This window comes from Aythya fuligula, chromosome 1 (assembly GCF_009819795.1).
Source record: "Aythya fuligula isolate bAytFul2 chromosome 1, bAytFul2.pri, whole genome shotgun sequence".
In the NCBI taxonomy this organism is placed as follows: domain Eukaryota; kingdom Metazoa; phylum Chordata; class Aves; order Anseriformes; family Anatidae; genus Aythya; species Aythya fuligula.
In genome coordinates, this window is record NC_045559.1 from 180,103,059 (window position 1) to 180,112,736 (window position 9,678).

The 9,678-nt window shown below is 38.4% G+C and overlaps 1 protein-coding gene across 1 annotated transcript in view; it reads right to left on the minus strand.

Annotated features, from left to right (window-relative positions):
* Positions 1–9,275, minus strand: part of COG6 (component of oligomeric golgi complex 6) — a 51,233-nt gene extending 41,958 nt beyond the window's left edge. The window contains exons 1-4 of the mRNA XM_032196419.1: positions 9,123–9,275; positions 7,856–7,999; positions 7,267–7,338; positions 5,462–5,520 (exon numbers count right to left, since the gene is read on the minus strand). Of these exons, the coding sequence (XP_032052310.1) occupies positions 5,462–5,520; positions 7,267–7,338; positions 7,856–7,999; positions 9,123–9,233 (386 nt within the window). The 5' untranslated portion in view covers positions 9,234–9,275. The remainder of the gene's footprint in view (positions 1–5,461; positions 5,521–7,266; positions 7,339–7,855; positions 8,000–9,122) is intronic.
* Between the last annotated feature and the right edge of the window lie 403 nt (positions 9,276–9,678).

Here is a 9,678-nt window from a genome sequence, read left to right on the forward strand (position 1 = left end):
AACACTGAAACACATTTTGCTCCATTTAAGATTACAATTAATAGAAATTAGCAATGTAAGATAATGTGTAACGCTGTTCAAGGGCATAATCTCAATGAAAGCCCCGCAATCTTTTAGCCTGTCTCAAAAATAACTGTCCAATCCATTTCCATTCTCATTCTTTTATACAGTTTTCAGACTATGGTCTTCTTTCTTTACAGAAGAAATCTCCTTGTGATCTCCCTGCACACTTGCATACACTAAATCACTTTTATTTACTTTTATAAGTCTTTTTACTTTTATTTACTTTTACATTGTAACTTATCTTCTGGTGTCATTCTTCAGTTGTTAAGTCCACAACTGTCATTTGTGACTAATCTCAAAAACAATCCTGCAAAACACCTTACATTAAACAGCTGGTAGCACTACTATGAAGCCAGGCTTCTGCCATTCTGTACACAAAATTTTGGAACTGCACTGTAATTTCTTTGGTTCTGGAATTGTATTGAGCTCCAGGAAACTTGCTCCCAGTGTAAGGTAAAGAAGTTTGTACTGCAAGTAGGCTTTTGGCTTCATACAAAGAAGAAAAAAAGAATTAAACTTGTATACAGCAAGAGAACTGACAAGTCACAGAAAGCTTTTATTAAAAAAAAAAAATCACACTTCAAGGAACATGATCATTTTTCTGTCAGCCTATTAGCAAAGGGAATAAACAAACCCACATATTTTAAGAAGCAGCAGATGTTGTTTGAAAACAAATTACTCTTTACTATACATACAAAGCCTAATGCAACCTGAAAGCAATATTAGCCTGCTAAAGTAAATGTACAGCAATTTACTGAAGATACTGAAGAGGATTTTCAGCGGTTCACAGAAATTGCCAAAATTAACTACTGCAGTTTTTCTTTATTATTGAAGGTTATTATGAAATACATTAAAACATTCTATTAAACACTCCACATCACTGAACATCAATAAATTAATCTTATGTTGTAGAGAGATGGGCTAAATGGGTTAGACTACACTATTTCACATTGCGTGGTTCTATCAAGTTGTGATCTTAATTTCTAAAGACACTAGAGAAAAAAAACAAAAACTAGTTCCTACATTAAGCAAATTCCATAACCTAAGTAATGTGAAGGAAAACTGCCCTGCTTCTAATGTACAATACAACTATTTCAACTAGCAAACAATTTGAGAATGCCATAGCTTTAACTGAAATCTGAGATGAGCATCTTATTTTCTTCCCCAGCTATTTAACCAAGTGTCTTAATCGTGCATGTTACCAACATAGGAAGTCCCAAATAGCTCATTACCTACATGATGCTGCAGAGGGACCACTGCACCTTCAAATCACAAATTCGAGAGGCTAGAAAAAGCAACCAGGAGTTCAGGTAGGAAGCTTAGGAACATGAAAATGGAACTTAGGAAATGGAAGTACAGTTAACAACAGTGATAAAACTATGCAAAAAAATAACAGGTGACCATAATAAACCAAATCCCTGCATGGAACCACTGACACAGCCACTCCTCTGCAAGTATTGCAGGAGAGAAAGAACACCTGGCAAAGCCAAAAGCATGAATAAGCATTCTCAGTTAAAAGTGTTCATATTTCACAGTTATTATACTGTTCTTGGGGAAAAAAAAAAAAAAAAAAAAAAGAGAGAAAAAAACAGACTATGCAGGTTCAAAAGCCACATAGGGAAAATTCTGAAGAGATACTTACGTTTGCAAGGTCAAAAACCACTGCAATCTAAGAAAACAGACCACAGTATTTCAATGCTTCCTTTACGTATTTGCTTTGTGTATCTCAGGGAATAAAGTTACAACTGCAGTTAGAAAGCCTTTCCCTGATTTTGCAGTCAACATTGTTCTTCTAATTGCAATTTGATTTAAACTTGATACTAATTGCAACACTTTTTGACAAAATTTACTTCCCTGAGAACAGGTCAGGCATGAAGAATGCTTACCCAAGTCAAAGGTTCCACCTGTCATTTACTGAAAACAGCCTTAAGAGTACAGAAAGATGAGACATCTTTGATCAAACCAAGGGCTAACAGTTACATAAAACTATGTTCTTCGAAAATGAAGGGAAGTAAATAAAACTCTGAACTACTAACTCTATTAGTACCTAACATAGGTAACTTGCTAACTTCATCAGGTTATCTGAGTGAAGATACCAGCTCTTTTTCCCTAAAATTTGTCAGATACAAAAACAACACGTTTTAAAAAAAGTAATTCCCTAATTGCCTTAAATATATGAAATTCATCTGAAAGTTTACTGCCTTCCTTCAATTTTAGAACAATGAATCAAATCAAAACATTTTCCTCATAGGAGGAAACAGTCAGCTGAAGTAAATCAGATAAATGCTAATCACGATAGAAGGAATTATTTTTTTCATCTATAGCTAGTACAGCAAACCCAGTATGGTGTGATTTCTGAAGTTATTAAAAAAAAAAAAAAAAAAAAAAGCTAAAAAGGTAAAAAGAGATGAGGACTTAATGTAGAACTTTGTGAGAAGGTCAGAGCCAAAATAACTTTCCTGAAGGACAGCGTAAACATCTGGTTCAGCAAAATGAAAGATTTATCTCTGCTATTACAAAATGTTCAGCAACTACTAGTGGGAGAAAGAAGTATATAACTAATATAAAAAAGAATAACACCATTAATTCCATTTTTTCAGGGCAACGTTTAAAAACATTTAATTCAAAAGCACTGATTTAAGAACTTAAAGAATTCATAAATACAAATTTGTAGTATGCAAAATGGAATTTGGTTTTGAAAAAAATATTTAGATGTTAAAAATTACACAGAAAAATCTACTATACTAATCCTATTTGAATACAAATACACATTATACTGAACTTTCATCAACTTCTAACTAACTCATTTTCTTGTGAAAAGCCTATAATAAAATAAATGGTAGGACCACAGAGGGTAGAAGTAGAAATTTGGGACTGATGAAATTTGCAGATGAGTTCTGTAACTTCCTCAGTAAGGTAAGAAAAGGGACATCTTCATTCTTATAGGAAGAATTCTAAAGAATGAATATCCTCAGCAGCTACTGCCGCTTTCTAGACTGACTGTTCTTGCTTTAGACTCACTGTTTCAGTTGCCCTGGTTTTGGATGGGCCCAGCTTTCACTTTCTCTGCATTGCAATCAGCATTTTAGGACAACCCTCAGAAAAGAAGGTATGGCCTCCCAGTTTCACCTTTTATTCTTTTTCTGTCTAAGAAATGTTGCCTGTTAAGGTGAAGGGTTGAAAATACAAGACCTGTATTTTTTCGGACTGTAGGCAAGTATTCAGCTTTTCAAAAAACCCTGAACATTTGATCAAAGAGGTCTCTTCCTGTGCCTGATTTAAATCACAGAGATGCGTAAGAAGAAACAATGAGTCAAAAGAAGAGATGACTCAGGTATCTCACATGGAACAAAACAGCCTTCTCTTTGTGGCTTGACAAAATAAAATTAATAACAACAACAACAACTCTTCTTTAAAATTGCCATAAATTTAGCCAGGGGAAAAAAAAAAAGTTAACCTTGTTAATAAACGGCACTGTGAGTCTTCCACAACCATTACATTGTAAAATGACAAATACTGTTTGGCTACTGCTAGTGTGAGTGCTTTCACGGTATGCTTACAGAATTGCCTTTCAAAATACAACTTTTTCCTAGGTGTGCACTCTGAGGTCACAGAGTGCCTTAAGGACAGGTTACTTCCTTTACATTTTTTTCTCCTCATGCTAGAGGGATGTTCTGTACCTGACATGTTAGTTTGCAGGAAGCCTTTTAAGTAAGTTATTTTGTAAGGAATATATTGTAGAAGTACTGATGTACAGTCTGCATAATTCTCCTTTCTAAGCCCCGACTTCTGCTCACTTACTTAAACCATCATTTTGCCAAATCCTTCATTTTATACCAACCAGTACTGTACTTTATGCAGTTATTGTACATTCGACTTTATACTATGTACAGATTATACTCTAACCTCACATTCAGACTCTCACAGGAGGTAATCCACTTGCTACTGAAGTCCACAACATGAACCCATTAATTTTGAAAGTACACCCAGAGCTATCCAATGTCATAACTTCTACTAGAAACTTATCGCTGGAAATAATTACTTCTAATCTCTAGTGAGCTATATATAATTTTCACAAGAAAGTTGGTAAAGGAAGGAGATTCATCCTTCTGAACTGACAAAGGCTAAAGCTGTAAAACAAGATGCCTTAGCCATAAAAACGATAAAGATTACATGAACCTGTCATGGGCTATTATCATCTTCTTCCTATGAATAAAAATACTGAAAATAGCAAAATACAAATCTTTCACAAGAAGCTGGAGAACCAAGGAAAAAAGTGGTCTCCATTAGGCTCATTAAGGTACCTATATATTTCACAGTTAGCTTTAAAGATGGAAAAGTAGGTCATAAACCAACTCTCTTCTTACGTCCAGTCCCTGCACAAGAGTGATTTCTAATGGATGTAAAGCATTAACACCACCACAAAGCCCACAAAACTAATGCAAGACTCAGTGCTGAACTACTTTTGGTAAGGTCTTATCAGTACAGGAATTACCCCAAGGTCACAAACTTTTTAAAAGTACAAATCCCAGTTCCTTCCCTCCCTACTACCTTTCCTGTGAAGTCTAAACCTACACTGTTCTTCCTTGCACAAATATTAGAGCACAAAAATAAAATAAACAAAAATAACAGCCAACAATTTCTCTCTATTTACGTATTCGTAGCTTGAAGGAGTTCGCTTGAATGAGATGAACACACCTTGTTTTGTTCAGTGATTGTCCTTCATGTAACAAATGTTTCTTTGTAACATGAAAAAGCTCACAGCAAATAATAGATACTTTTGTATCTATTGCACAAAATTTGTGCATGTCTCTGAATTATACAGGAAATACCAATCAGACAGTCATTGGCATTACACTACAGGAACACCAAACCGGAGGAAAAAAAACTAACTTCAGACAATTAAAATAAAAGTCAACAAACCTTAACTGTTACCAAATAACATATTCTAAGTTTAAAGTTTCTGAAACTCTACTCTAAAAATTTAAGTCCAAAATGCAAAATAACATACTAATGTTTAAAGAATTTTGATCTTGTAGGACTGTATCTATTATAAAATTATTTAACTTACATCATCAACTGACATAGGTAAAGCAAATCCCTACTCAGCACACTGTACAACTATAACTGTTTCTCTTCCCTAAAAGGTCAATTTTTATGACAATAAGCATTAACATATTCTTAGCTTTTTGTATCCTTTAGTAATAAACTTAAGAGTTCTAAATTTTTATTCTAATTGAGCTACGAACACAGGAGAGTGTTAAAAACAACATACAAATGCAAAAAAAAAACCCACCAACAGTCCTTACACAAAAATAAAAGTGGCAGTACCAAACCTAAAATAAAATTACATCACTATTTTCATGTTTTCAAGAAATAAATAAGGTGGCATACATACTTTTCTGCTTGGAGCTTTGTTGTTTTTACTATCAAGTCCTGGGTTTGTTCCTTTGCTGCCTAGAATACAATTAGAATCATCAAGAATGTGAAAAGCACAAACATGTCAAATGCATTACACAATTTCTAAAATATATAATACATTTGAAGTATTTCTCAACTCTCCCAATTTTCAGGCATTAAAAAGAAAACAACAATCTTATCTATACATATTTTTGTCATTATATATATTCTTATTTGCACACCAGCCTGTTGTTTGGACTGCATGATACCACAACCTTACAAAACAAAAAAGGTAAAGAGCTTTCTGATTAATGAATACAGTCCCTTTCATATCTTATATTTGTTCTGCTCTCTTAATATGCTACTTTTTAAGCACTCTTATGCCTTATATGCTATCGATATTCCTATTCATAGGTTGTTTTCTCTCTATTCTTAGTACATTGATGCCTTCTTATTCAACTAGAACACATGCTTGGAAGTCTTGATGTCCTATTACAGATAAAACAGCAGAATGTTTGACAACCAAGTGCTAATTCCTGGCCCTGTTAACTTACTTTCTATTCATACAGCTAAAGAAAACATGTGTTGAATTAAGACAAGTTGTGAGTGCTAAAGGGCACTAGCAGAAACCTCCTCTGGGGCACAGCACAAAACTACCTACTGATTTTACCAGAAAAAGAGATCGTCGTGGGATGGCTCTAGCATAAAAAGAAAAAAAAAAAAAATCACAGATGACAGCTACACTTCATGATCTAAAGACAGAAAAGAACAAAAAGCTGCATGGACACTCAACTCATTTCTACATCTGACAGTTTAGTCAAACTGCTCCTGAACTGCATTAGGGAATACATCCAGATTAACAGCATTCAAAGAGATGTCAGACCTCAGAGCTACATTACTCATCGCTTTCCAAAACTGAAAATTAAGTACTGCAGCGGGCTAACTGTATTCTCACACTTTTTGGCACAAGTTCATCAAACTACAAGCATTCTCAGGAGGATTACGTATCATTTCCATGAAACCTCTTCACTTAATTACCTTTTGAGTACACATCAGGGGAAAAAGGAAAGGTTATCACAGGAGACTTTAGTGAAGAATCCTCATTCACACGCTACAATTTATGTGCTGTACTCAGAACAGATTTGGTTTGGCAAACATCTACACTTCAGTATCCATAATCCTTTTAAACTCATGACTGTTCTGAATATTGAACTTGTACATTGAAACCAGATAAGATTTAGCAACGTGTTATGAAACACCTACATTGTGGCTTCGGGATTAATATGGAACAAATTGCTTTTGTTGCACAAAGGCATCCTGAGACATGTTATGAAACAAAACCAACAGAATCAAGATGGTACACTAGACTGTTCTTGCTCAATGGATAACAAGATAATTTCTTATAAATATACTTGATGTATTTATGTGAACATGTAATTCAACAGCTTTAGTCGGTGTGAATGATTCAAATTTTAAATCAAAAACCACAAAAATAGTTAACCCTTTAATCTATCACACATGTAATCTAATGAAATATTTTCTCTCCACTCAAACACAAATGCTACCTTGATATTCTCAGAGAAGTATATTGCTATGTTCAAAATTTGAACTTGGAAGAAAGCAAAATAATTTCCTCAACACATTTTTCAAGTAAAAAGAAACATTAATATTTTAAAATACATAATACACATACTAGTGAAACATCTGTGTCACTGTTAATCCTCCAAAATAACTATTCTTCTAAAAGAAAATAGTTAAATCCTAAAAAGAAAAATACGCAGAGCACATCTATTCATATATTACCTTTAAACGACTGGACATATCTTCACAGCAGCTGCTCATCGCTTGAACATCTTCATTTATACTCTCAAGCTCCTAAATAAGTTAAAATAACAGTAAGAGAGAGTCCAAAGGAAGGCCATGAAGACAACCAAAGGGCTGGAGAACCTGCCCTCTGCAGAAAAACTGAAGGAGTTAGTTCTGTTCACCTAGAAAAATCAATGGTACATGGCAGATCCCCTTTACTGGAGGTTTACAAGATGCAATTGGACTGGGTGCCAGATAATCTCATCTAGGCCCTCCTTTTCCCATGAAAGGTTGGACCTGATGATCTTCTGAAGTGTCTTCCAACCTGAGCTGGCCTGATGATTCTATATAATCAATGGAGAGAAAGCACCCCTAAAGATCAATGTTCGCCTGAATCTTTTTTTGTTTGTTTGAAATATCACCTGTGTGCAATGTTTTCATCAAATGGTATAAACGATTAAACATTTTTATTGTAAATGTATATTTGTCTAGGAAAAAATAATGATTTCTCATAACCCTTTTTTCTTTTTTAAAATTATACAGCAGTACTCTGACAAGATAGCTAATCAAACTGTAAAACTGCTACCTCTTTAACTTGCTTGAATATGTGGACAAATTCTTCATTTATGGCTAAGCTTCGTCGTTCAATGTCTCCACGCAAATTTCTTCGGGTCCGCAAGCTATTTTCAACAAAAAAGGTTGAGAGAGCCTTGAGTGCTTCCAGCATTTCCTAAAAAGTAGAAGGGCAAATGAAATTAATATTTCAGTAGGTTACAAAGAAGCACGTTGCATAGCCTGCAGCCACCCCAAATTCACTGCTTTAGACAAAAAGGTACAGTATAGAATAACAGGATCATGAAGGTTGGAAAAGACCTTCAAGATCATTTGGTCCAACCATCCCCCTTCCACCAGTGTCACCCACTAAACCATGTCCCCAGGCACCATGTCCAACCTCTCCTTGAACACCCCCAGGGACGGTGACTCCACCACCTCCCTGGGCAACCCGTCCCAGTGCCTGACTGCTCTTTCTGAGCAGAAATGTCTCCTCATTGCCAACCTGAACCTCCCTGGCACAGCTTGAGGCCATTCCCTCTGGTTCTGTCACTGGTTACCTGTGAGCAGAGGCCGACCCCCAGCTCCCCACCCCTTCCCTTCAGGCAGCTGCAGAGAGCAATGAGGTCTCCCCTGAGCCTCCTCTTCCCCAGCCCAAACACCCCCAGCTCCCTCAGCCGCTCCTGGTGAAGGGCCTTGTGCTCCAGGCCCTTCACCAGCTTTGTAGCCCTGCTCTGGACACGCTGCAGGGCCTCCATGTCCTTCTTGTAGCGAGGGGCCCAAAACTGAACACAGTACTCGAGGTGCGGCCTCACCAGAGCTGAGTACAGGGGGACGATCACCTCCCTGCTCCTGCTGGCCACACTGCTCCTGACACAAGCCAGGATGCCGTTGGCCTTCTTGGCCACCTGGACACACTGCTGGCTCAGGTCTCTCGTCTTTGTATGTGTTTTAACAGACTCTTACCTATTTTTTTTTCTTGATAACAGCTTCAACCAGAAGGGTCACAGCTGGTTAAAACATGACTACAAAACACCTAAACCCGGAGAAGCCTCAGCGGTGCCACCCCAACTACGTGGCACCAGCGTCCCCAGCACGGGCAGCGATGCGGGGCATACCCAAAGGGGCCAAAACCCAACTTTTATCCCCAATTCCCACTGCAGACCCCTGCCTGCCCCCTGGGTCAGAGCAGGGGGCTCCCTTCTCCCTTCGGGGAGCCCGCGGGGGCCCTGCGGCCCCCGGCCCAGCTCTGCCGCCCCCTTCGCCCCCCTCAGCGGCGGTGCCGGAGCCCGTGTCCCCACCTTGTCGTTGTCCAGCCGTGTCTCCAGGATTTTGTTGAGCTTTCGGGCCAGCGGGTTGATGCCGGGGCCCGCCGGGGCTGCGACCTGCGGCGGGGCAGCGGTGTCGGCCATGGCTGCGTGCGGCGGCGGAGCGGCTCCCGAGGAAACGCGCTCCCCGGGCTTTGGTTCCTCCTGCAAGGCTGGCGCTGTGTGACAGACAGACACACAGACAGACACCGACAGACACACAGAAAGTCACCCTGTGCCTGCTCCACAAGCGTGGTGCCGGCTACGGTCCCGAGATCCTGCAGCTTGCAGGGCGGGAGCCGAGTTGAGTCCGTCTGGGGGGCGTGGAGGGGACACAGGCTCACAGAGGCCGCCGAGGGGCTTTAAAAGATTAACCTTTTAAAGTTGGAATTGTAAAAGATTTCTCTGTTTTACTTACACACTGCATTCCTGGAATACCTACATGTAATCCTGCAAACATACTTTATTAGTATCTGAAATGGGGTTCGTTACCATTCAGGTTGGTTATGAGACCAAAATACACGACCCTTGGTACATGCAGTTCTCAGGG